General features: G+C 31.4%; 2 protein-coding genes across 3 annotated transcripts; both read left to right on the top strand.

Annotated features, from left to right (window-relative positions):
* Window positions 1-1,380: 1,380 nt before the first annotated feature.
* LOC133313698 (protein HOTHEAD) lies at window positions 1,381-8,380 on the top strand. Of its 2 annotated transcripts, none has more exons than XM_061515102.1 (6): window positions 1,381-1,511; window positions 1,924-2,305; window positions 6,205-6,515; window positions 6,603-6,988; window positions 7,527-8,095; window positions 8,243-8,380. In XM_061515102.1, exons 1-6 carry the CDS (start codon window positions 1,436-1,438, stop codon window positions 8,295-8,297), a joined length of 1,779 nt encoding a protein of 592 aa, XP_061371086.1. In that variant the 5' UTR covers window positions 1,381-1,435; the 3' UTR covers window positions 8,298-8,380. The 2 variants fall into 2 exon arrangements, with proteins under 2 accessions (XP_061371086.1, XP_061371087.1); XM_061515103.1 differs by having other exon boundaries at window positions 1,399-1,515; window positions 1,922-2,305.
* A 16,900-nt stretch (window positions 8,381-25,280) lies between these two features.
* Window positions 25,281-26,516, top strand: LOC133313701 (NDR1/HIN1-like protein 6). Its single transcript, XM_061515108.1, has one exon. The coding sequence runs from the start codon at window positions 25,512-25,514 to the stop codon at window positions 26,274-26,276; it is 765 nt and encodes a 254-aa protein (XP_061371092.1). The 5' UTR covers window positions 25,281-25,511; the 3' UTR covers window positions 26,277-26,516.
* The last annotated feature ends 1,276 nt before the right edge of the window (window positions 26,517-27,792 follow it).

The raw sequence follows: 27,792 nt of genomic DNA, 5'->3' as shown, positions 1-27,792 counted from the left end.
ATTTGAACAAATATTTATGGTAATATTTCGTACTTACCTTTGTTTACAATTCTATAAGATCATTAGATCGGAATCTCAACTAATATTTATCTTTCTCTCTGCTCTTTAGATTCTGATCTAACGATGTTGGAGGGTGATAGATAAAGATAGAAAAAAAAAAGATAGGTAGAATAATTTATCCCTTTTGATAATCATGATTTCTCACAAAAAAAAAAAAAAATTCTTTACCGAACGCGTTATTCTCTTGAACCAAAAATATTTCAGGAAAAAAGAAAGAAAGGCAAAAGGGACACTTCCTGATTTCTGTTGTTTATGGTTATTAGTATTAAATGTTGAGGTTTGTATTTGTCCTTTAACATGACACAACAAACTTTTTTACACACATAATACTTTGTAGGATTCACATTTTTTGAAGAAAAAAAAAAAAAGAAAAAAAAATTACGGCACACAAAATGAATCTCTATAATATTACACAGTCATTTTTCTTACCACGTAACTCTTATAAAAGCTTTAAATATTAATGACTGCTAAGACAAGTACTGGGGACAGTTGAGAGAGAGAGTTATTTTGTTTTTTTTATATAAACGAGAGAGAGAGTTATTTACATATATTTGGTGGCATATTAAATAAAGAGCTTTATTACTCTTGGCGGTGAGCGAGCTGTCTTTGAATAAAAATGGTGATGTGATCATAAAACACAATGCCGAATCCAACGGTACCTTGACCTTCATTTCCACATTAAATGCGTTCTTCGTTTATTGTTTCAGCCTTTCTAAAATTGTACCGCAATTGGAAAGTTGTGTTGTTTAGGTATAGAAATTGGTTATTCACTTAAGTCTTGCTTTAATCTAAGGTCTGAGTTTAATTTAATATTTGACAAGTGTTTTTTTTCCCCCTTAAACTTGATTTGGTCTTCTTAAATTAAAATTTGACATGATTTAAAAACTTATTTGAATTTTAGCTTGATCTTAAATATCAATCAAGTCGTTTTACTAGTACTTTAATCTCTCATCCCTCTCCCTAATAACATTGACACATTTATTTGTTTTAGAAAATAGATAATAATCGGAAATTGAGATTCCTAATAACATTGACACATTTCTCGTTATATTGATAGATAATGCGCATGATGATTCTATTCTTTTTTAATTATCTCGCTAATAATTATTTCTTAAAATTATTTAATAAGATAAAAATATCAACATATTTATTTTGAGAATAAATTTTAAAAACTTAAGGATGCTCCAATAAATTTCATTTTTAGTTATTTATTTAAAAAAAAATATTTTAAAAACATCCGTACAGAGAGGATGTATTTTAAGTATTTATATGGTATAGACACACAAAACAAGGCCAACCAGAGATAGCCACTTAGAGGTTGTGAAGAAGCTGCAGCTTCAGTGAGAGAGTGCTCATCCGTGGCCATTGAGACTCAATGGCATCTGTTTTTGCAGTTAAATTCTTTCTGTGCACAGTTCTATGGCTCTTCAACTTTCTACCTCCTTGTCAAGGTTTTATTTTATTTTATTTTATTTTTAAATTTTATTTGGGGTATATACTCCGTCAAATGTTTATCATTGTCTCCAGCAACTATATACTTCATATATCAACACCTTACATTTTGAAATTCCATCTTGTTCTTTTGTGTACAAACTCTATGATATTTATGTTTTCAATAATTCTCCCTTGAAATCTGTTTTTCCCTTCAAGAGCATATATTATACAAGATTAGATCACACACACAAAATATTCAATTTGCTAACTTTTGAACAAGAATAATAGATCACATTCATATGCTGCTGTTTTTTCTTAACTAAAAAAAAAAAAAAAAAAAATGTAATGCCATTTCTCTTAACAAATTCTATATCTTTAGGGAGATTGTGTGTGATCACCACTATAATTGACCAGCAAATTTCACTGCAGGTAAACAGAACTGGAATGGAAATGGATATGGATATCCATTTATTAGAAAAGCAAGCTCATTCTCATCTTCACCATCAGTTTCAACCACCACAAGCAATAATGGCTATGACTACATAATAGTGGGAGGGGGCACAGCTGGGTGCCCTTTGGCTGCAACACTCTCTCAGAACTTTAATGTTCTTCTGCTTGAAAGAGGAGGAGTCCCTTTCAACAACCCCAATGTGTCCTTTCTAGAGAACTTCCACATTACCTTAGCGGACACGTCACCAACTTCAGCTTCCCAATTCTTCATTTCAACAGACGGAGTCCTCAATGCAAGGGCAAGGGTGTTGGGTGGTGGCACTTCCATTAATGCTGGTTTCTACACTAGAGCAAGTCCAAGGTAACCTTTCATTTTACTCACTATTCATTCTTTCATTTTTAGTTCCTTTTTTTTTATTTTTTAATCATTATACTGCAAGCATATGTTGGATGATTTTCTTTTCTTAAATGATCTTGTTAACATTATTTCAATACGAATTCAAATAAAATTTGACAATTTTAAGTATAATTATAAAAGAATGTTATATTTACAAATTTTTTGTTTACAAACTACATTAAGTATGACCGATCATACTTCAATCAAGAGTGTATAACTGATCATACTTAGTTAATTTGTAAAAAAAAATTTATAAACGGATCCTTTTTTCAATGATTATATATCTATTTTTCCAAAAAATCACTTAATATTGTTTTTTATCTAAGATAACTATTTACTTTTATTCAAGTGATTCTACGCGTACACAACTTAAAAACTAGCACGTGAGGATGTTCATAAAGCTGCAAGTTTCCAACAACTTTCTTTGATGGCTAGAAAAGGAAATTGATTGGTAGACTAGAAAAAAACGTTTCACTATAATAGTAAGCTTCCATTAATATTTATATTTCTTATTTTTTATCTTATTATTAAATCATGTGGATAAAGAATTAAATTATTGTTACAATGTAACTCTCTTTTACTATTTTTAACGAACAAATATTGAATACAAATTTTCTTGTTCAACAATGAAGTCGGCGAAACTGTCTCGGTCTGTTAAAAACTAATTCACTCGTGTGATTCATCTGGAAGAGAATAGGGAAAATGAAAACAGAAAAAAGTAAACTTAGTTTGATTTGATATCTTCTTAAAAACGAAATGAATAATTAGTTAATTAATTTTGTTTAAATTTTTTTATGAAAAGATATTTCTTAAACTATTCACTTCCAATTTTACAAAATAATGAGCTCACTTTAAAAAATAAATTCACAAGAGAGTGAACATTTTAAGTTGTCAATAACCTTATATATCTTGATTGATAACATCAGTTTTTATAGAAAGCACTAACAGAGCTCAATATCTAATAAAATAATAGATATTAACAAATAACTATTACTTTGAACTCAATCGCCGTATTACGAAAAAGATACCGAAAATAATTCTAATATAACATGCTTGTTAAATTTATTTTTGTGGGTTTTTTTTCTTCTAATAACATGGAAAGAAACATGAGAGAAGAAATCAAATTTCATTTAGTTTACTTTTCACTAGTTCCTTTGTCTTGATATTTTTGCTAGTACACATATCATCACAAATAGTATAATAATGAGTCAAGTATTATTTTTAAGAAGATCAAATTTAATATTTAACTTTTGGTATTTTAATTATCTTAATATATGAATCCATGAAAAAGTAAATGTGGGATAAATTAAACAACAAATTGACTAAAATCAAATAAACATTGGATTTAAATGGAAAACTAAATCCACTATTAACTAGCAATTTTTAGTTACGTAAGTCCAATTTACTAATGTTTAACATTTGGGTTTGACTATATTAACTAATTGTATCAATCTGTATTCATTCTTTTTTTTCTTTTTTTTTTGGTAAATCTGTATTCATTCTTAGTTAAACTTAACATTGTTCTTCACACTTTATCAAAACCGGCTCTATCATTGATCCAGTCGAGGTATTGGGTCAATGGTTCAACTAATGAACCACTGATTCAACCTCATGACCCGGTAATAATATGCAATTTTATAATTTTTATTAAAAAATTATAAACATACTCAAATATCTATAAAAATGATAAAATTTTAAATATTTTAATACAAGAAATAATAGATCACATGTTATTATCCAATAAAAGATCAAACAAAAATATAATGATCGTGATACGGGGCTTCATGTTAGTAAACGACATTTATAACTATAAATCAAATCAAAATTTTCTGCATGGTGCATAATTGAGACAATATTAATGTTGTAGGTACATAACTTATGTAAATCAATAAGTCAAAAAATATTCAAATATGTCAATTATGATTTTTTTTTTTTTGAATTTTTTTTTGGGACCGGGCCGGGTCATACCGGTTCTGATGCATAGCCAGTCCGTTGCTTCAACCGGACCGATTTACCGGTTCCTGGATTGACCCGATCGGATCGGTCCGATTTTATTAAAATTGCACTAAATGATTAATTTAATATTAAAATTAAATATTAAATAAAAATTTTAATGAATTTTTAATTAAATAATAAAAATAATGTCACTTATAGTTTTCAATAAGAAAAATGAAAATGAAAATTTTCTCTTTAAATATTATAAAATGATACTCACAGACGTGCATACCACATACAATTGTATCATCTGCCTTCAAGTATTAAGTATTAAAATTATAAATATGTTTGTATCAAGCACTAACAATATAAATATGTTTGCACTAACATGTTAAATTCATTTGTGTGCTTATGTCCAGACATCATCTTATTCAACCTTAGTCCTTAGATAACATAGGAGGGAGGGGTTATGGCTTTTCTTTTCTCACTCTTTCATTATCATTAGGTTTTGTTGCTTAATTATTCTTTCTGTTTTTTTTTTTTTTTTACAAAACAAATTGTGTAGAGGGGTTAACATTAGATATGTCGTGTACCAGAAAAACAAAGGGGGCACAACTATGTAGTCCTTTCAACTTGAAAGATTTATATGGGTGCTGATATTTCCTATTTAATTAAATTATACCTTAAGAAAAATAGTTGTATCACTACATCAGAAGTAATGGACCAAGCTGATAAAAAGGAGAGGAAATGGTGTCTATGAAAATTACCCCAAAATAAAGATTTTTGTCTTCCGATTGGAATCTGGTTACTTATGGCTATTCTGGGGACCCTATCAATTTATATTCACACATCACAATATTTATGATTACATATATTTTCATAAAATTCCCATTTCATCAATTTAATGCTCTTTGTGGTCCTTGGTAACACTTTCATTACGGGGAAGTGATTAGGTGGGAGTGTCAGATTGGGGAAACAAATAAGAAGTCATTCAATTTGTTTTAAGGAAGTTTTGTTTTTTTCGGTAAAATCATCAAAGTGCTCTTTAGACCCGGTCTGGTATCCAATTCAAAAACAAAATTTCAATGCAACCGATGCACTGAAGTCGTCTATATCGAAGATTTTTTCCCAATTCACATATTTCTTGCATAGTTCTTTATAAAAAAATACCATCCCATGCCTTAATAATTTTACTTTTAAATTTAGATAAATTAGTAGAAAATGTTTTATATATGTAAGATATGTAATATCAAATTATTTTCTATATATGTAAGATATGTAATATCAAATTATTCATGGCATGGTCTCAAAAAATTAAATTTTAATCATTGTATCTATTCTTTTTAATGAAAACTTGAATCTTAATGCAAGCTATATGACATACACATTTTGCATTGTTCACGTCTCAAACTCAAAAAGATTCCAAAATGGATGAGTGTGTATATTATCCACATTTAAAACCCAGCGATACTTGAATGAGTGGGCGATTTATAAATATACAGTTTGTATATTGTTCACGCTCCTTACAAAGTTAGGAAGGATCACCGATCTTTGGTTATAAATATAACAAATTTTTATAAACTTCTATATATTAGGGAAATGTTATATTGACAAAAAAAAAATTACAAACTCACAAATTACATTATGTCTTACTGATAATACATAGTATAATTTGTGAGTTTGTAAAAAAAAATTGTCAATATAACTCTTCTATGTATATTAATAATATTATAAATATACTTGATGTGATTTTGTATCTGTCCAAGATTGATCTCTGATCTCTACGAATTTCTCAAATAGGTAAATGTGAAGAGTGACTCTCTAAAATTGACGTGTTTGAGGCAACAATCTAGCAATAATCATATTCGTCGAAAACATTAACATAATTCAAACATGTCTTCTCTTAATATTTCTACACTGAAATGCAGATTTATAGAGAAGGTGGGGTGGGATGCCAAGCTAGTAAATCAGTCTTATCCTTGGGTTGAGAAGCAGATTGTTCACCGTCCAAAGTTTTCACCATGGCAGAGAGCAGCAAGGGACAGCCTTCTAGATGCCGGTGTGTCCCCTTTTAATGGATTCACCTATGATCATAAGTATGGAACCAAAGTTGGTGGAACCATTTTTGACAGATTTGGACGCCGCCACACAGCTGCTGAATTGCTTGCTTCTGGGAATCATGACAAACTTACTGTTTTAATCCATGCCACTGTACAAAATATTGTTTTTGATACAAAAGGTACATATTTTTTTTTTAATATCAAAGATTACTACTTTATAAAGTTTAGCAGTTTAGGCCTCAGAGTGGCTTATGCTAATGTTGCAGGAAAAAGACCAAAAGCTATGGGGGTTATTTTCAAGGATGAGAATGGGAAACAGCATCAGGCAATCCTGAGAAATGATAGGCAGAGTGAAGTGATTGTGACTAGTGGAGCAATTGGAACTCCTCAATTGCTATTGCTGAGTGGAATTGGCCCAAAAGAAGAACTTCAAAACTTAAACATCCCTGTGGTGTTTGATAACCAATTTGTTGGGAAGGGTATGGCTGATAACCCCATGAATACAATTTTTGTTCCTTCAAAGAGACCAATTCAGCAGTCACTCATAGAAACTGTTGGTATTACGAATTTGGGTGTGTACATTGAGACTAGCTGTGGGTTCGGGCAGTCCAACGATAGCATTCACTGTCACCATGGTATCTCCTCGGCTGAGGTATGTAATATATTCGCTAAATTTACTTATTATGGGTACAAATCATGTGGAGCATATTGGAATGCGTAACAATTAGAATCCTAATGCAACTTAGCTGTTTGTAAAAGAACCACTCCAACCCAAAACCTTAAGGTGTTAGGTGAGGGTCTTTTTAATATTTTTTATTTTATTCTCTAACACACCATTTCACGCAAGAGCCCTTTGGACTTGAAGCGTGGACATGGCACAAGCCCATTTTTTGGTCTGCCTTGTGTTTTTCTTAATTCCACCTGAAAGTGGAAGCAGTGAGGATCGAACTCGCAACCTCGTGGTCACTCAAGCTCTGATACCATATAAAAAATCAATTCAACCAAAAAACTTAAGCTGTTGGGTGAGGCTACCTTAATGGTTTTATATATGTCAAGAATCAATCATAACTAAAAAACCACTGAGCAAACTAACTAGATATTGGTCTGACATTGCATACATAATAACAAGGTCCCTAGAAACCTGCATAGTAGATCAGCAACTAATAAGCAACTTTTACATGAAAAACCAGATTGGGCAGCTTTCCACAATTCCTCCAAAGCAAAGATCACAAGAAGCTGTTCAAGCTTTTGTCAAGAGAAAGAAAGACCTACCAGTGGAAGCATTCAGGGGAGGCTTCATCTTGTCAAAAGTTGGCAGTGCTTGGTCAACAGGTGAACTCAGGTTGATTAACACCAATGTGGAGGACAACCCTGCTGTTACCTTCAACTACTTCAATCACCCATATGATCTTCAGCGCTGTGTGGAGGGAATCCGCTTAGCAACCAAGGTTGTTCAGTCACAGCACTTCACAAACTACACTATGTGTGATAGGCAAACTACAGAGAGTCTGCTTAACCTTACTGTGAAGGCTAATGTCAACCTTATACCCAAGCATGTCAATGACACAAAGTCACTAGAGCAGTTTTGCAAGGACACTGTGATCACAATTTGGCACTACCATGGTGGGTGCCATGTGGGGAAGGTAGTCAACCCTGATTATAAGGTTCTTGGTGTTGAAAGACTCCGTGTGGTAGATGGTTCAACATTTACTGAGTCACCAGGAACCAATCCTCAAGCTACTGTGATGATGATGGGCAGGTATGTACATAAAGAACATAACACTGAGAAAATTAACAAGTTTGGATTTGGATAAACTTTCTCATCATGAAAGCTACGGTACCAAATTACCAATAAATAATAGTCTTCACCTTTTGCATGCTAATTATATATTTATATCTGTTACAGGTACATGGGATTGAAGATCTTAAGAGATAGGTTGGGGAAATTGGCTGGTATATAAGGAAGCGTATGTAATATGAAGATCATCTCAAGAAAAATGTGGAAAAAAAAAGTGTAATGTGAAGACTAGAAGAACAATATTAGTTGTAGGACTGGAAATTAATGTATTTTATTTGTTAGTTGTCAGTGAAGAGTGATTGTTAAATGACTCTGTGAACACCGTATTTGTCCTCTGTCTTCATTTTTGTTTATTCTGTCAAAAAGAAATGAATCAAAAATTAAAAATGAATGGGGAAAATGACAACTCTGGGTCCTGCCTTCTCAACTATGTGCAGCGCTCAAGCAGCCTTGCATCATCAAAATTTAAGCAAAAACATAATCCAATCAAATGAGAAAGAAAAAAAGATGTTTGAGAAATAAAAATCATAATAGAATATGCCTTGTGAACTCTGCACTAGGCAAAATCAACAGAGAACAAAATAACAAAGGTTGGGATTTCATCCTTTAAGTTCACACAAAAAAATCAAATGAAAGGGGGATTCCTTCTGAATGAACACGACACACCTCAAAACATTAGAAAAAAATTTGAGGAAAATGAAGAGAAATTTGAAAGAGGGAAAACACACAATCAACAACACACTTCTTGAAAACAAGGAAATTTTGAGTGAAAGCATTAGAAATTTGAGGAAAGCTGATACTTTCTTTTATGGCAGAGACTAAGAAATAAAAGTTTTCAAAGAGGAACAAAGAGGTAAGACTCTAAACCCAAGTGCTTACGTGTTTAGGGCCCATTTGGTGGTCAGAATAGACAGGACAATATATGATAGACTATCATATCTTACTCTTATCCATTGTTTGGTGAATTAATAGGATATGATAAGCTTATCCTATTAGCTCATTTTATCCTGTCCGCAGCAGGATAAGCTATCCTAATAGAGAACTCGGGTTAGTAATGGACAGGATAGAATAACAAATGTCACATCCCTCTCATTCCAAATATAGCCCTATGCTCTTATCCTACGAATTTTGATAGGCATGTAAGGGTCAACCTTTGCCACCGACGGCCACCTTTATCACTCACTAATGCCACCACCAACACTAACGACCATCACTATGAGCTATCAGCCACCATTATTATCATCAGCTACCACCACTATTGATTAGCCCCATAATTGCCACCTGTCATTGTTGGCGCCGCCGCCGCCACCACTTCCACCTGCCACCATCGCATCAACCACCATCGCCATTGTCGTCGCCATTGGCCACCGCTACCGCTATCAATTAGTCACCACAATCGCCACTGATCACTTCCTACTTATCTAGTGCACATCAAACACAGAATAGGATATGAGCTTCATATTCTATCCTGCTCTTATCTGGTCCTCTTAAGTCTTATTCTATCATGCTCTTATGCAGTCCTCTTAAGTCTTATTCTATCCATTCCTAACCTATCCAGTCCACCAAACGGCCGTCTCTTTGATATTGGTTGTATTTTGTATCAAATATTTCAATCACATGACAGTCATCCACTCCTTTAACCATTAACATCATATATTCACAAACCATCTCACAATCATCAATCAATAGCCATTGTAAAAATTTGAAGAACAAATGAATAACATAAAGCCAGCAACCATTAACAAGCCAAAACAGTCACATCAATTGCTATTTCAACCCGGATCGATGCAAAGGTTGTTGCTTCAGCATGACAGTAATCTTATTCACTGAATCAATGAGTGTAAGCAAGATTAATCCTAAAATGAAGATAAAAAAAAAAACCTTAATCTTCCTCATGAGCCAAACCCTCCTTTTCTATGTGCTATCCGTTCTGTGTTCTCCACTCCAATCCAATTAGTTCCTTCTTTGAGTGCCTCCTTGTCGGGCATTGTCTCCACCTTCATCTACCCTCCTTGAAAATAACGTTTCTGATCATGTCCTAAAGCACGGGCATTAGGTGACCATGATAATAATCGTAATAATATTGAGGGTTTGATGCTTATCAAAAAATTATTTCAAATTTGACACTGATGATGTAAAGGATCCTACTTCATACATATAAAGATATATGTGCTTATGTTATAAAAAAAAAAAAAAAAAAAAGATATATGTGCTTATATGCAACCATATAAAGAATATAAATAAAAAAAGTATGAGCCCCACATATTTGTATGGCTTTAATGTTTCTATAGTAAATATAAATAAATTATCTACATTCGCTCTCAAAATGACTTGAGCTGAAAAATTAAAAAATTATAATGAAAAGAACTATTATAACCTTGAAATAAATTATAATTACAAAAATACCTTAATTTCTGCCTCAAAACGACGTCGTTTTGAGCTCAATGCAGATAAGTTATCTACATCGACCGTAAAAAAGACGAACCTTGTTTTTATATATGTGTATGAAATAATTTTATTTTCTACAAAACGATAAACATTAATTCTTAATATTAATCTCTCACTTGTGTCGGTGAATTTGTTCGGGTTTAATTTTATTTGGTTTTTATAAGATTTTATACATTGCAAAATATAAAGAAAGAAAAAACTAAGCAATGAAAACAATTATTAAATTAAAAAGCCTGTAATATGTTTCTAAATTATTTGACCTAGACTTAGTTTGGAGTGAATTTAATGTGGTCCGGGAGTAGAGAAAATTGAATGGAACTAAGATGAGAGAAAAGGTTAAGGAGAGAGAAGAGAAAAAAAATAATACAGATGTCAATTATTGAATGGAAAGACTACGGTGATTCTGGAGTATATTAAAAAATTTCCTTAATTTTGGTTAGAAATTGATTGGTAATGCACTTCAAACAAGTATTTATATAAATTTAACATAATGAAGGTCTAACACGAACAACTTATGCAGTTTGTTGCTTATATTTATGTTTAATCATAGATCAAACCTGTGTAAAAGGTTCTTTCAAATTGAACAAGTAAGGGTAAATGGTGTGTATGCTCTTAATTAATTTAAAATATATCATAATTTAAATTTTTAGATTAAATAAAGATAAATATGTTCATACTTATTAATGTTAAATATAAGCATATTTAAAATTTAAAAAAAAAAAAAAAAAAACTCTGCAAGTAACATTTTGATCTTGCAATGCTTTTCAGCGGTATGGAAATAATTTCACTTTGGTTTTATTGATTTTGGCTTTTAATTGATCGATAAATTGAAATTAATAAATCGTTAAAGGCTTGACAGATATGATTGGGCTGGGCTATTTATAGATTGAAAACATATTAGTACTGAGTTGAGTTCTGCTCAGGGAATTTGAGATATGAAATTGTTCAAATACAAACTTAACCGTAACATTTGCTCAAGTTGCTACCTAAAAGAATCTTATAATGTATCAAGGAAAAAAAATCTTATAAAATAGGAAAAAACAAATATTATGTTGTAAGAAAATTCTTAAGTCATGTCATAGAGACAACTAATTGTGAGATCTACTATTTTTAAAATAAAAGAAAAGTAAAAGAATTGATGGGCTCACTTTTGTGTTTGTGTAGAAAAATTGTTTGTGTCATGTAAAAGAAGGAAAATATTACCCTATAAAATAACGCTTGTTTTTAAAACGATAGTTTTCTTTTTCTTCTTTTAAACCATGGTGGTTGTTAGATAATAAGAGACGAGAGAAACATTGAAATAAAGTTGTGTAATATTGAATTGATACACAATGTACAATATATAGACACATTAACGGGCTTAGCCCAAACCTAACACAAATCCTAATGAAATAAGAAAAAAGATATTTACAGATATACAAAAAATATTCTTTCTAACACTCCCCCTCAAGCTGGAGCGTATAGATCATATGCACCAAGCATGTTACATATATACTCTATTCGAGGACCCCTCAACGACTTTGTAAATATATCTGCTAATTGATCATTAGAGGGTACAAAACTATTTGTAATTTCACCAGCAAGAACCTTTTCTCCAACAAAATGACAATCTATTTCTGTATGTTTGGTTCTTTTATAAAACACTGGATTTGACGAAATGTGCAGCACTGCTTGATTATCACAAATAAGAGTTGCTTGTCCAGTGTCTCCAAACTTAAGCTCTCTAAGAAGTTGCTTAAGCTAAATGAGCTCGCAAGTAGTAGTAGCCATAGAGCGGTATTCTGCTTCAACACTTGATCTGGCAACTACGTTCTGTTTCTTACATTTCCAGGAAATCAAGTTACCTCCAACAAAGACACAATACTCAGAAGTAGATCTCCTATCAGCTGGACAACCAGCCCGATCAGCATCAGAGTACCCAACCACTTTAACATGACCTTTATTTTCATATTCAAGGCCTTTCCTGGAGATGCCTTGATATACTTAAGAATACGAATGACAACATTCCAATGTTCTTGACATGGAGAATTAAGAAATTGACTGACCATACTGACTGCAAATGAAATGTCAGGCCAAGTGACTGTGAGGTAGTTCAATTTTCCAACTAATCTTCTATACTGCTCAGGATCTGAAAAGTACTCCCTCTGATTTGGTAGAAGTTTGACACTTGGATCCATAGGAGTATCAATAGACTTAGAATTTAACAAAGCAGTTTTTTCAAAAATATCCAGAGAATATTTCCTCTGAGATATCACAACTCCATCTTTAGATTGGGCCACCTCGATTCCCAAAAGATATCAAATTTTCCCAAGATCCTTGGTCTGAAAATGATGACATAAATGTTGTTTCAACTGAGTGATCCTATGATTATCACTACCTGTGATGACAATATCATCCACATATACCACCAGGTAAATAGATCCATAAGCTGAATGACGATAAAAGAGAGAATGATCAGCTTCACTTCGAATCATGACAAATTGTGTAACAACACTGCTAAATTACCAAACCAAGCTCTTGGATATTACTTGAGACCATATAGAGACTTCCGAAGATGACAAACAAGACTTGACTCTCCCTGAGCAACAAATCCAGGAGGTTGCTCCATATAAATTTCCTCCTCAAGATCACTATGAAGAAAAGCATTTTTAATATCAAGTTGGTAGAGAGGCCAGTGGCGAATATCAGCCATGGCAGTAAAGAGGCGAACAATAGACGTTTTTGTCACAGGAGAAAAAGTATCAACAAAATCCAATCCAAACACCTGAGTGAAACCCTTTGCCACCAAGCGAGCTTTAAGACGATCCACTTGACCATTAGGACCAACCTTAACAGCATAAATCCACTTGCAACTAACAACAGATTTTCCAGATGGATAAGGGACCAGATCTCAAGTACTATTGTGATGAAGGACACTCATTTCATCAATCATAGCTTGTCTCCATTCCGAATGTGAAAGTGCGTCACATGTAGTCTTAGGAATAGACACAGAAGATAAAGAGGAAAGGCATGCATAATATGATGGAGAAAGATGATGGTAACTAATATTAACTGTATACCTGGCTGGAGGGCGAGTATCACGGGTATCCTTACGAAGAGCAATGGGAAGGTCACTATCCGAAGGTGGGACAGAAGCTGAGGGAGGAGATGCAGTCGGATGTGAGCCCACAGAAACACCTGAATAACTATGTTAGATCTCATCAGAAGAAGAGGTGATAAAAGGAGAGTCAGAAACATGGACTGGTAAAGGCGGAAGGTATTCAAAGGAGTCAGCTAGGAGAGATGACCGAACAGAATCAGTGTCCACAGGAGTAGTAGAAGAGCCAAAAAAGGGAACTGATTGAAAAAAGGAAACATCAGCTGAGATAAAGTATCAACGTAAAGTTGGAGAGTAGCAACGGTAACCCTTTTGAGACCGAGGATAACCCAGAAAAACACATTTATGAAACTTGGGAGCTAGTTTATCCAAACCTGGACTGAGATAATGAACAAAACACATAGAACCAAACACATACTGAGTCAAAGGATATAAAACTTGATGGGGAAATAAAATAGAGTGAGGTACCTGGTGATGAAGAACAAATGATGGCATGCGATTAATAAAATAGCATGCAGTGAGTATAACATCTCCCCAAAATGTGTATGGAACATTGCCATCAATTAACAAAGCACGAGTAGTTTCAACAAGATGACGGTTCTTGCGCTCGGCTACACCATTTTGTTGGGGTGTATGAGGGCAAGATGTTTGATGATGAATGCCATAAGACGAAAAAATTTGTTGAAACTGATGAGATAAATGCTCACATGCATTATCACTACGAAAAGTACGAATAGGAATAGCAAATTGAGTTTTTATTTCATTATAAAATAACTGAAAAATAGAAAATAACTCATAACGATTTTTCATTAAAAATAACCAAGTACATCTGGAATGATCATCAGTAAAAGTAACAAAATACTTAAATCCTAAAGTAGAAGAATGACGAATTAGTCTCCAAATATCAGAGTGGACCACAGAAAAAAGGGAGACAGCTTTAGAAGACTCACAAATAAATCTGTGTAATATTGAATTGATACACGATGTACAATATATAGATACATTAATGGGCTTAGCCCAGACCTAACACAAATCCTAATGAAATATATATTTACAGATATACAAAAGAAATTCTTTCTAACAATGGTAATGAGATTTAAACTAATAATCTTACATTAAATTACCTATGTCCTTCACAACACAATTAAACCATTCCTAACGAATTAGTTGTTTTTTACAAGGTTATACTTACAACCATTTTTTCTTGCCACTTCTTACCATCAAATTTTAATTGTTGATTTTCGCCAATCTATTGTTATATTAATTGTTGATTTTCGCCAATCTATTGTTATAATTTATTGAGTCACACTTTTTACCTAATTATTAAATCCTAATAAATTATAATTATTAAATTAGTTGAAATCAACTGTTAAGATTTAATGATAAGAAGTAATAAAAAATGGTGATAAATATAACTTATTCCATTTTTTATTTAGCCAAGAATAGTAATGAGTTCTGCGATATTGGGGTGTTCATCAACCGATTCAAATCGCGATAACCAAACTAAAAAACCAATAACCGAATAAACCGAAAATCAAAAAATTCAAAATTGAAAAAAAAACCACAAATTTTAATCGGATTGGATCGGTTTTCAGATTGGTTGATGAAAACCGATTCATTTCAAACCGATCAAATATATTAATTTTTCTCCACCTATTTGGGTCTTTCCCCAATCATAGCTCAAAAATTTCTAAACTCAAGATCAATTAACCCATAAACTAAACCCAAGAAAAAACCTAATAACAACTCATCAACAAAATTTCATCTGTGTAGAGTTTTATATCTCATTGCAAAAAAAAACAATTATATTATCATTTACGGATGTTTTTGTATTTCAAAAAAAATAATTTACAAATCCAGTATATACAAAAGATATTATTTGCACAATAATTATGAATTAAATTTTAGAATTTTCTAAAAATCGAAAACCAATCCAATCCAAACCGAAAAAAATGAATTGGATTGGATTTGAAAAAAAATCTAAACCAAATGGATAATTACATGATCAAACCGAAAGGAACGGATCGATTGAATTTTGCTTCCAAAACTGATCCAATCTAGACCGCGAACACTCCTACTGTGATAGGTGTATTTTTAATGGAAGGATTAAAGTTTAAATTATATATATAGGGATAGGATTATTTGACACCGGTGTCAAATTTAAAGTTTGACATCTTATCTGAGAGCCGTTAGATCAAAAAAATCAACGACTCTGATTTAAAAGCATGTAACACTATTGATCTTTTTTTATCTAAGTTTGACACCTATATCGAATGATCTTATCCCATATATATATATATATATATATATATATATATATTAGGGTTGTTCGCGGTCTGGATTGGATCGGTTTTAGAAGCAAAAATTATCCGATCCAATCTCCTCGGTTTGATCATGTCATCATCCATTCGGTTTGGATTTTTTTTCAAATCCGATCCAATCCAATTTTTTTCGGTTTGGATTGGATCGGTTTTCGATTTTTTGAAAATCTTAAAATTTGTTTTATGGTTATAGTGCAAATAACATTTTTTTGTATAATAGGCTTTGTAAAAAAAAATAAACAGAAAAGTAAATGATAATATAGTTTTTTTTTTTTTTTTGCAATGAGATATGAAACTTTACACAAATAAATTTTTGTTGATGAGATGTGACTAGGTTTTTTCTTGGGTTTAGTTGATGGGTTAATAGGTCTTGGGTTTAAAAAATTTTGGGCTATGATGGGAGGAAAACCCAAGTAGGTAGAGGGAAATTAATATATTGGATCGTTTTGGATTGGATCAGTTTTCGTCAACTCTTCCGAAAACCGATCCAATCCAATTAAAATTTGCGATTTTTATTTCGGTTCTCGGTTTTTCGATTTTCAGTTTATTCGGTTATCGATTATCGTGGTTTGAATCAGTTTGGATCGGTAGATGAACACCCTAATATATATATATATATATATATATATATATATATATATATATATATTGTTGGGAAAACTCGGTTCCCTCAAACTCGGCTAAGCAGCCTTTGTGCGGAAGTCAATCAACAAGATCCTGATCTCGGATCTCGGCAATACCTCAGCTTGAACTTCACCAGGTCAGGCAGCGCAGCGGAAAAATCAAAACGAAAACAAGAGAGAGAGAAGAAGAACACAACCAAATTTAACGTGGGAAAACCTTCTTCAATGAGGAAATAAAAACCCACGGGACCTAGTCCAGATCAAAAATCCACTATGAAAATAATGGTTACAAATAATCAAATACACCAATGTGGTGGTTAACTCAACCTCTCCAACAATGGTGATAATCAAACTACTCTAGAAATGTTTCACTCAAACTCTCTCTAGAGATCTCTCAAATGCAAAGCATAAAGCTTTACTCAAACAATCAAATAATTTTTCTCTCAAATTTGTTCTCTCAAATCTGACCTAGCCTCCACCTCAACTAATGAGTATATATAGAGGAGGTGGACATTAGGGTTAGGGTTTTTAGGAAACCCCTCAAATGGGCTTGGGCTTAGCATTGATTGAAGAAGCACAAAATATATATATATATATATATATATATATATATATATATATATATATATAATTGTTGAAAAATATTCTGATTATAATTATGTATTTTCAGGTATACATAATTATAATAAAAAACTATTTTTTCCTCTCCATATCAACAAACAATTTCTAAAAAAAGAAAAAATTGACTTTAAGATTATAATTATGTATTCTAAAAATACATATTTAAGAATATATGATTATAATACTTTTCGAGTAACATACCAAAATAAATACCCAGAATTTTGGGGGTTGCGTGCTGATCGATCACAAGCTGACAAATTTTACTTTTACACGAGACAATGTTCACTTGTGTAAATCTTATTTTATTGTTATGTAAATTAGCTAACACATTACTTTTTTTTTTATAGCCAATAGAGTCCCAAAAATAAAAATAAATAAAATAAAGACAGAACATCAAAATAGAAACAGAAGTTATTGAATTACTAGAGCTCGCGATCTTTCCACTTTCATAAGATCACTCAGATAAATAACATGAATGCTAGTGGTAGTTCTTCATGAAAAAAATATTATATAACCTCATCATGTTTCAAGATAAAATTTATCATCCAATCCACACAAACATTTTCTTCCCTGAATGTGTAAATTATTTTAAGCCAGTCATAATTGGTTAAGGAAAAAGGATATCTGAGTATATTAAGTTTTGCACTCTGAATTGGTCTCGTAATCGATTTTAAAAATTGAAGTTTGTCAAATATTGAGGGAGTTTACTCATTAGGTTGTGTTTAAAAAAAAAAATCGTTGGCGGTGGGAAATGTAATTCCAATTTTCAATGAGATTGAACATGATGAAATATCCACCTTTATTCTGACCTAAATTTTTTATATATCGAAAAAGGGGATAAAATATTAATATAATATAACTACCCCTAATCAAATGTATAACCCATTCCCCGAGCAATTTACTTTAAAGGTATCACATAAGTCAGTGAAATTTATTAAAAAATATAACTAACTGACAAGAATAATTAATTACAAGGGAGGTTAACGTGTTTACAAAAAGACTTTATGATTCAAACATGATTATCAGTTAAGAATAATTATAGATGGAAAAATGTTAGAAAACTAAGAAAAGCAAATGGAAACCGCCTAATCGTGGCAGAGTGGACCCGACGTAACATGCAATATATCTTTGCTTTATTGACTTTCTCCTATATATATAAGATGGGCAGATTCGGATATCTGTTGCTTTCTAACGTACTATTTAGACCTCCTGCCTGTCTTTTGTTCATTACCCTGTCCCAAATACATGTACAATAAAACATCTGTATATATAATTCGATACTATTTCTAAGTCAAGGCATGATAAACTTGTATCTTAATTCTAACTGAAATTTTATGATTATATTGAAAATAAACATAAGAACCGATTATATCATTTTTGCCAAAGTTAATTTTGTATACCTACATCCGTCAAAAGAAAAATGAGGGAATTCTATAATGCCTACTGTTAAATGATTATTTCGGGTCATATAAGTAATTAATCATATCACTTTTAAAAAATAGTTATTTCAATTAATCAAATTATTAATTCAGGTTGTAGACAATAATTATAAGTAAAATACAATTAACCCACTTTAACAACTATAAATGAATGAAAGGGTTTAGTAGTTTTCATATTATAAAAGATAAATTTATCTATTATAAATATATATCAGTGTATGGACTCTTGTGAATCCATATGAAGAAAAGAAAAAAAAATATAAACCTCACATATTTTTATACATATATAAAAAATAAATTTATTTCGAATAATATGATAAATAATTAACTTATTAAAAGCTACCAGAAAAACAATTCTTTACCTTTTGCCATAATGTGTGTGTGGTTTCATCAAGTTATCTTCATTTAAAATATGTAAAACTTTTACTTATATTTTGTAATTATAATTTAAAAAAATTCAATGAACATTAAATAAAGAAAAATAATTTTAGAAATTAATTTACTCTGTGTTCTCTTTTTAAATTGGAGATTTGTTACCAATTTAAACTCAACATAATAATTAAATGGAGGCGGTGATTGTTGCACTATCAGCAATTATATTTATGAAGCACCGATATTTCAAAAATTCTAATGTGTTGTGTCCGATATTTTTCCACACTCACCGACACTCTGACACTTCCCGAACTCCAATACTTATTGCAAAGATTCAAAAAAAGTTCAAAGGTTACGTTGCGTTGCATTTTGAGTTCCAATTCGTTATATTACGATTACGATTTTATTGAGTTTAATATAAGAGGTAGGATCCTTGACACCAGTGTCAAATTTAAAATTTGACACCTCATCTGAGAGTCGTTAGATAAAAAAAGATCAACAACTCTGATTAGTGAGCATGTGATACCGTTGATCTTTTTTGATCTAACGGCTCTCAGATGAGGTGTCAAATTTCAAATTTGACACCGGTATCAAATGATCATATCTCTTAATATAAACATTTGAGATATATTATGTTTCTTTGCAAAATTAATGTGTATTATAAGTTTAGCTTTATTTTTTTGTTAAATTATTGAATACTAAATATAATATATACTACATAAATTAAAAATATTATATAATATCAAAACATGTCCTAACTGTCAAAATTTAATAATTTTTAAAATTAACTTATCAGAGTGTTATATCGTATCATATTCCGTGTCTCGTGTCGATGTAAACAAAACATACATTGGATTAATGGGAGTGAGAATTTAGATGAATAAATGTCACCTGCTATATATGAACAATCGAAAAAGGCTTATGAAATTTACAAAAAAAAAAAAAAAAGCTTATGAACGTCCTTTTTTTTCTTTTTTTTTAATTGTTTTAATCGAATTTCTATCACTACCTGTTTGATACGGAGATTTTTTTTTTTTTTTTTATAGATGATACGGACAAGTTTTATTTATCAGAAAAATATTTCTGCACTTCATGCAGATAAGTTATCTGCATTCTTCTAAAACAACGTCATTTTGGGATTGAAAGATTAAAAAATTATAATTATAAAGACTATAATAATTCTGAAATAAATTAAAATTATAAAAATACCATGATTCCGCTTCAAAATGACGTCATATTGAACTTACTGTAGATAACTTATATGCAGTAACTGCAGAAAAGCGAACCTTTTATTTATATAACATTTCTCTTAAAAGTTATACAAATCACTTGTGGAAAGGATATTGTAACAATTACTACCAACATTATAATCAATCAATTTCACTGTTAGATCGATTATGTTGATCCGATGGTTATATTTATTTCAATCTTTGTATAGTTATGATTATTCATATTTAATACTTTATATTTATTTCTACCTTTGTATGGTTATGATTTCTCATATTTAATGGGAAATCATAATCATACAAAGATGGAAACAAATACAACCGTTGGAAGAACATAATTGATCTAACGATGAAATTGATTGGTAGTAACACTAATTGGTTGTTACAATATCCTACCTCATCACTTATATACTTATCGGGAGAGGTTATAGTTACTACTTCTTTTTCTTACTACCTCTTACTACCAAATCTTATCGTTGATTTCCGTCAATCTAACAGTTATAATTTATTGGAAATTAATAATTAATTAATAAGTATGAACTAATAAATTACAACCGTTAAATTGACGAAAATCAACGGTTAAAATTGAGTAGTAAGAGATAATAAAAAAGAGAGGTAGTAATTATAACATTTTTCATACTCATCTAGTTATCAACATTTTATCATGTCTTAATAATTGAAGTACAATTATTTACAAAAAAAATTAGATAATCTGGAGATATTCCTACACAACCTTCTCCACCCACATTGTTCTTTGAGTACGGCCACTAAGGCTAATTCTCATTAAAACAGATGATGCATTGGACCACTATCATCGAAAGAATAGTGAGGCTAATTCTCCTTCTAAGGGGAGGTGATTTTCCTTTAACACCCGAAGATTTCAAAAATTTATTTTTATCAAGATTTGAACCCCGATCAAAGCAAATTCTTGGGCTCTCAATTGCCTTGGGGTTTAAATCAAGGTTGTTGAATCACAATACATATCGTTTCATCGATTTTTTGTATTGTGAACCGCGAATCGTAAGATACATAAACATACAGATTTTTCATATTGATTTCTGAGTTTAAATCACAAATCAAATTTATATTTTCTTTTTCTTATCAATAATAATTAATTTTTAATCTAAATCATAAATAAAATCTTTATTTATTTTTTATATTAAAAATATACATATTTTAATTTAATTTTTGTATCATATGATACGCAATACGTATCGTATCGTACAATATAGTATCATATCGTCCGATACAAACTTCCTTTCCAATACATCCCACGATATGTATCGATGGATTTGTAAATCCTAATGCATCATAAGAATCATATTATGTATTGGATAATACTCATAACTATAATTTAAATTGTTTAAACTTGAGTTACCATGTTTCAAGTAATTTCTAAGAAGACAAATATACTATCAACAGCTCCTGGCGATTAATTGACTATTGCGGGTCAGAAAAAGAAACTTAATTACCAAAATATACATTCCCACACGTATTTACTTTTTTTAATAAATAAATAAGTTTGGTCAATCTGCCTATAAATCATGTCTACGATTTAGTAAGTTGAAATTTTCAGTTCACGGGAAAAAATAAAAGAAAATTTCAACTCCTTTCATAGATTTGAGCTATGTAAAAAAAATATTCTTCAAAACAAATGATGTAGCATAACAGTTTTGTGAATTTGAAAAGGGAAAAAAGATCTCACAAACATAGGTGAAGAGGCCAACTAATTAATTGCTCATTGAAAGATAAATTTAACAATGGACAGAGACAGACTGCATGCCAGTTGTACTTGTACATGGTGATGAACTCGTAGAAAACTAATTAAATAAGGAATGGAAGGTATAAGATCAATTTAATTGGCCATAAAATTGAATAAAAAGGCCAGGAATCAATTTCAATAAGCTGGCTATTACTTGTTATTGACTTTGATTGTGTGAATGATTAAGTATTATATGCATGATTATTTAGGAATTGGTCATTGGTTGTTGCAATTGTATAAACTTGCAGCTTAATTATTTGTCTTCTTTCTATATTTGAGTCATCAATGATTTGTACGCGGTACAGCGACTATCATCGAAAATGGTCCTAATGTGGAAGCCCGGAAAATCATGGCCGTCCGATCATTAAGTGATGCAGTTAGATTAATCACACAGAGATGGCAACAAGATAATTGAGAAGTCACCATCTTCATAATGAAAACATGGCCTCAAGTTTTTCCACGTTGGTTAAAGAGGAAGTCCATTGCATAAAGTGTAAACTAATGGCTGAGGAATAAACAGGTCCACTCTCAATGCACGCGCGTTGCTTTGCGCCCATCCTTTATTCTAATTCTTGATTCATATTTATATAATATTAGTTTGTAGGTATTACCCCAATTACGCATTAGGTATTATGTACGTGCATTAATGATGGTGGATGCCAGCTAATTTTTACCTAATACTTGCTTGAGCTTATTGTTATTGACATATTCGTGACTTACTGACTTTTTCATTCAATTTTTGTTTCTTGATACATTACCAACTTATGTTTGGCTTTGCCTTTTGTTTTTCGTGTAATGTTTTTTTGAAACGGATCCGGTTATCATCAAAAAATTTTACAACTCTTATAATTAATTTAATTACGGTTGATTTCTGTCAATCTAACGGTTATAATTTATTAAAAATTAATAACATTTATTGTGTCACATTTATTAATTCTCAATAAATTATAATCATTAAATTGATGAAAATCAACGGTGATTAAATTTGGTTGTAAAAGTTGTAAACTTTTTTGGTGATAAGTGGATCCTCCTCCATGTTTTTGTTAGTTTTATTTTATTTTTTAATCTCTTTTAGTTACAATTAATAAATAATGCAATATGAGTTATTACTTATGTTTTCATTGGTTTATTTAATATAAGAGATGATAGATAACTCTTTTAGTTACGGGACGGTTGGTAGAGGAGAGAAATTTTTTATCTGAAAATCTCAATTTTCAGAAATATGATAAAAATATTCAATTTACGATAATATCCGAAAATTAAAAATTTAGAAAAATTCAGTTTTTCAAAAATCCTAAAAAAAATCGCGTACCAAACGGCCCCTAATGGTAGAATAATCATGTAGCTGTATTCGCACTTTCAATTAGGAATACAAGTATACAACTCATGCCCCTCGTAGAGGTCAATCTTAATGAAAAATTTATCTTTTTTAAAAATATCCACACATAACAAGTATAAAATTACATAAAAGTACATCTTTTGTTGTCAAATGCATAGTTATCAGTAATATGATACACGATACAATTCATATGATACGATACAATTCATATGATACGATACAATTCATAAGCTCAATAATGTTTATTGTGGGATGTATCAGAAAGAAATTTGTATTGAACAATACGTCATACGATACGAAAAATTAAATTAAAATTTATAATTTTTAATAAAAATAAATAAATATTTGATTTATGATTTAAATTAAAAAAATTCTAAAAATTATTATTAATAAAGAAAAGAAAGGAAAGGAATCATCATATCATCATACAATAATAAGATAATGTCAACTGACTTGATAAACGAAATGATATTGCCAATAAAAATAATAAGCGAAAATGATCTCATATTGTTAAACAAGAAATGAGAGATGAATCAAATAATTATCCTATTCAAGATGAAAATGGATTAGTTATGTCACTGATAGATATTGACAGTTATAGTCATGATAATATTAGTTTTAATGATTGACGAGCAAGATAATAATTGATTTACACTTTAGTTACTTATTATTTTGTTTATTAGATCTTTTTTGAAATTTGAATTTATATGATATTAATTATATGATATATTTTTAAATTATTTTTTATTATATTTCTATATCTTGCACACACTTAAAAATCAACCAAATAATACATTATATATAGGATTCGCTTTTTCTACGATCAATGTAGATAACTTATCTATAGTGAGTCCAAAACGACGTCGTTTTGAAGCGAAAATCAAGGTATTTTTATAATTATAATTTATTTCAGGATTATAATAATCTTTTTCATTATAATTTTTTAATTTTTAAACCCAAAACGACGTGGTTTTGGAAGAGAAATCTACATTCACTTTAAGAATATTAAATCATTATATATATTACCATTCAACAACCTTGATAAAATGACCAAAAGAGCAACAAATTCGCAAACGTTGAACCTTTTATACTTCATATCTTCATGGTTAATTGCCCAAACAGAGAGTAAAAGTACACTTATCATTGTCAAATGACCAAAAGAGTGATGAATTCGCAAAAGTTGAATCTTACCTACTTCATGCTTGATTGCCCAAACGGAGGGTATTGTGAAAATGAACATCGTTCTATCTTAAACTAACTTGAAATTTTCATTTAATGTGGCTGTAAGAAACAAGAATAAGTTGCTTTCATTCGTCAAATATGAGAAATTTGTAAATTAGTTAAAGAAAAACAAGTTGACCTTAAAAGTCATCAAGAATGATTAATGAGATTGAGAATATAAAGCTTGAGGAGTATTTTCTCCGCGTGGATTGTGAAAGCAGAGAGAGCTGGACACAGCTAAAGGCTGCGGTTTGAACGTTGCCATCTCTCTCCCCATTGAGAAAAACTTTAATGCGCCAGTGATACGGAATTCGGTATTTTTTTTATTAAAAATATCTTTCTTTTTTTTGAAAAATATTATATTTATTATTATTTTAATTTTACTACTCTTATTATCTGATTGATTATTGTGGAATCAATTTAAAATTAACGGAAATTAATTTTTTAAATTTTTCAATTATTAATTTCAAATTATCTAATGATAATCAATATAAGAATAATAAAATTAAAATGACAATAAGTACAATTACACTCTTTCTTTTAAATCTATTTTTTTTCCTTTTTTTTTAGTAAAAAGTAATATCGAGATCGGTAATATCAAAAAAGAATTCGTTATCTAAATTCCAACGTGGTTGTCTAATCCGTGTTAAGCCCAAAACAACCTCCTAGTCCTAGTAATAATTTGTCTCTCTCACTTCCCAACAAATCCAACCCCTTCTCAATCTCACATCCTTTTCCTTTCAATTTCTTTGTGCTTTACCACTCTCTCTCTCTCTCTCTGCCCAAAAAGAAAAAGGAAACGCCTTTCTTCGCTTATTCTTTGCATCGTATTCATAACTGAAACCAACAACAACCTCTTTCATTCACCGACAACATAAATTCAGCCCCAAAAACAATAAAAAACCACCATGACAGATAGAGTCTACCCTTCCGCCAAGCCAGTCGCCAACGGCAACGGCGCCGCCGCCGCCAACCCATCTTTTCCGGCCACAAAGGGTCAGCTTTACGGCGCCAACCGCCCCACTTACCGCCCCCAACCCCACTCCCGCCGTAGCCGCCGCGGATGCTGCTGCTTCTGCTTCTGGTTCATCCTCACCCTCCTCGTCCTCCTCCTCCTCATCGGCGTCGCCGGCACCGTTTTCTACTTCCTCTACCGCCCTCACAGCCCTGATTTCACCGTAACATCCCTTAAACTCTCGTACCTAAACCTCACCTCCTCCTCCTCCACTCTCAGCTCCAAATTCGACCTCAACATAACCGCGACAAACCCCAACAAGAAGATCGTCTTCGTTTACCAACCTACCTCCATTTCCATACTCTCCGGCGACGTTGACGTCGGCGACGGGACCATACCGTCCTTCGAGCATGGGAAGAAGAACACGACGCTTCTGAAAGCTTCGATTTTGAGCAATGGGCAAGCACTGGAGAGTGACGCTGTGACACAGTTGAAGGCTAGCATGAAGAGCAAGAACGGGTTGCCGTTGAAAGTGACGTTGGACACGAAGGTTAAGGCGAAGATGGGGAAATTGAAGACACCATACGTCGGAATCAGAGTCGCTTGTGACGGTATCAGGGTAAATCTTCCGGCGGGTAAGAAGCCGGCGACGGCGTCCACTTCGAACGCGAAGTGCAACGTCGATGTTAGGTTTAAGATCTGGAAGTGGACCATTTGATGAACAAAGACACTGCAACAACACAACAGAGTGTGTGTTTTCTACTTTATTTTATTTTATTTGAATTTCAATTTTTTTTTCTCCCTTATTTATTGCTTTCAGCTTCTTTTAAATTCTAATTTTTTTGTTATGGTATATTTTTCTTAAATTTGTTCATATTCATAAATTGCTCAAATGCGTGTAAATGGCAACGGAGATTGCTGGGGTTTCAGTCGGTGACAGTTGTTAGCTTGTTGAATACTATTCTATTCTATTTTATTTTATTTTGCTAGAAAGATTTGTATTTTTCTGTTTTATTTTGTCTTAATCTTTATTGTATTGCATTGTGTGTGTGGCAGCATTATTTTAGTTTGTTGCTTTGTATAATGTTAAATTGGTTATTCTTACTCAGGGCATCTCTGTCATTAAAATGACGTTAAAAAGGCTACTATTTGCACACTTTTAATTTATTTTATTTTATTTTGGTTGTGACTGCAAAATATTTGTAGAATGATCGCTTTATCGCTAGTGTATATTGCTAAACGTTAAGCTTTTAATTACTTAGAATAATTAAATAGAAAGATAGATTTAATGTTTTAAGCAATTAGTAAGATTATTAAGGTGTTTTATTATGAATGTCTACAGTTTTTCATTCTTTTACTTTTCAATATATATGAAGGAGGGCTTATGCCGACAAAGAAATTTGATTATATATTTCCAAAAAAAAAAAAAAAAAAGAAATTTGATTATAAAGATTAATCGGATAGATGACCAAATAAATTTTAATTGTACCTCAGTTTATTTAAAATAGAGGTGTTACGAATAATTAAATAGAAAGATAGAATAATTAAATTGTAGGGATAAAGAGATATAAATATAAAGAAAAGGACTGGCTAACCAGTTTTCTTTTTTAATCAAATTACTCATTAAAAAACAGTTAATAGTTTACTTACTAAATTTAATTACAATTCGAATGGTAGCATATTCTTAAAGAAGTGGTTCCTGTAAGTTTACCCATATTTTATATGGGTTTGTATTTTCTCATTGCACGAGAAGGTGGAGCTTTCTTATTGTTAGAGAAGAGAAGGAGTGAGACTTATTTTTTTTTAAAAAAATAGAAAAATGGCTGGTATTGGTATCAGAGAGAAGAGACTTCTTATGAGAAGTCTTTATCTCATTTTATATTCCTGTTACTAAAAAGCAAAGTGATTTGACTTGGTTTTGGTGAGGTGTGTGGTCTGGTTTTGTATGGCGGTGCCACGAATGATTGTAATCGTAATTGTAATTGGTATTGCTTTGAAAAGCGACAATGGTGGGTGCGCTGATTATTGTGCTCAACTCCGTCTTCCCACTTCATAAATTTCCGCATAGTTTTGTTGTTTTTTAAATTGCTGTCGCCACACTCTTTACTCTTCCCTGGACTTCAATTATTGTCCTCTTCCTCTTCCTAACCAATTTTCCAGTGGGACCAGTTATCTTTATGATTCAGGTGCTCTTTTCACTATAAAAATATATATTAAATAAGGGTAGAGTGAAT

The sequence above is a fragment of the Gastrolobium bilobum genome, unplaced genomic scaffold, assembly GCF_033153095.1.
Source record: "Gastrolobium bilobum isolate Gb01-03AN ecotype WA unplaced genomic scaffold, APGP_CSIRO_Gbil_v1 utg18832, whole genome shotgun sequence".
In the NCBI taxonomy this organism is placed as follows: Eukaryota; Viridiplantae; Streptophyta; class Magnoliopsida; order Fabales; family Fabaceae; genus Gastrolobium; species Gastrolobium bilobum.
This window is presented reverse-complemented; position numbering and strand designations above follow the sequence as displayed.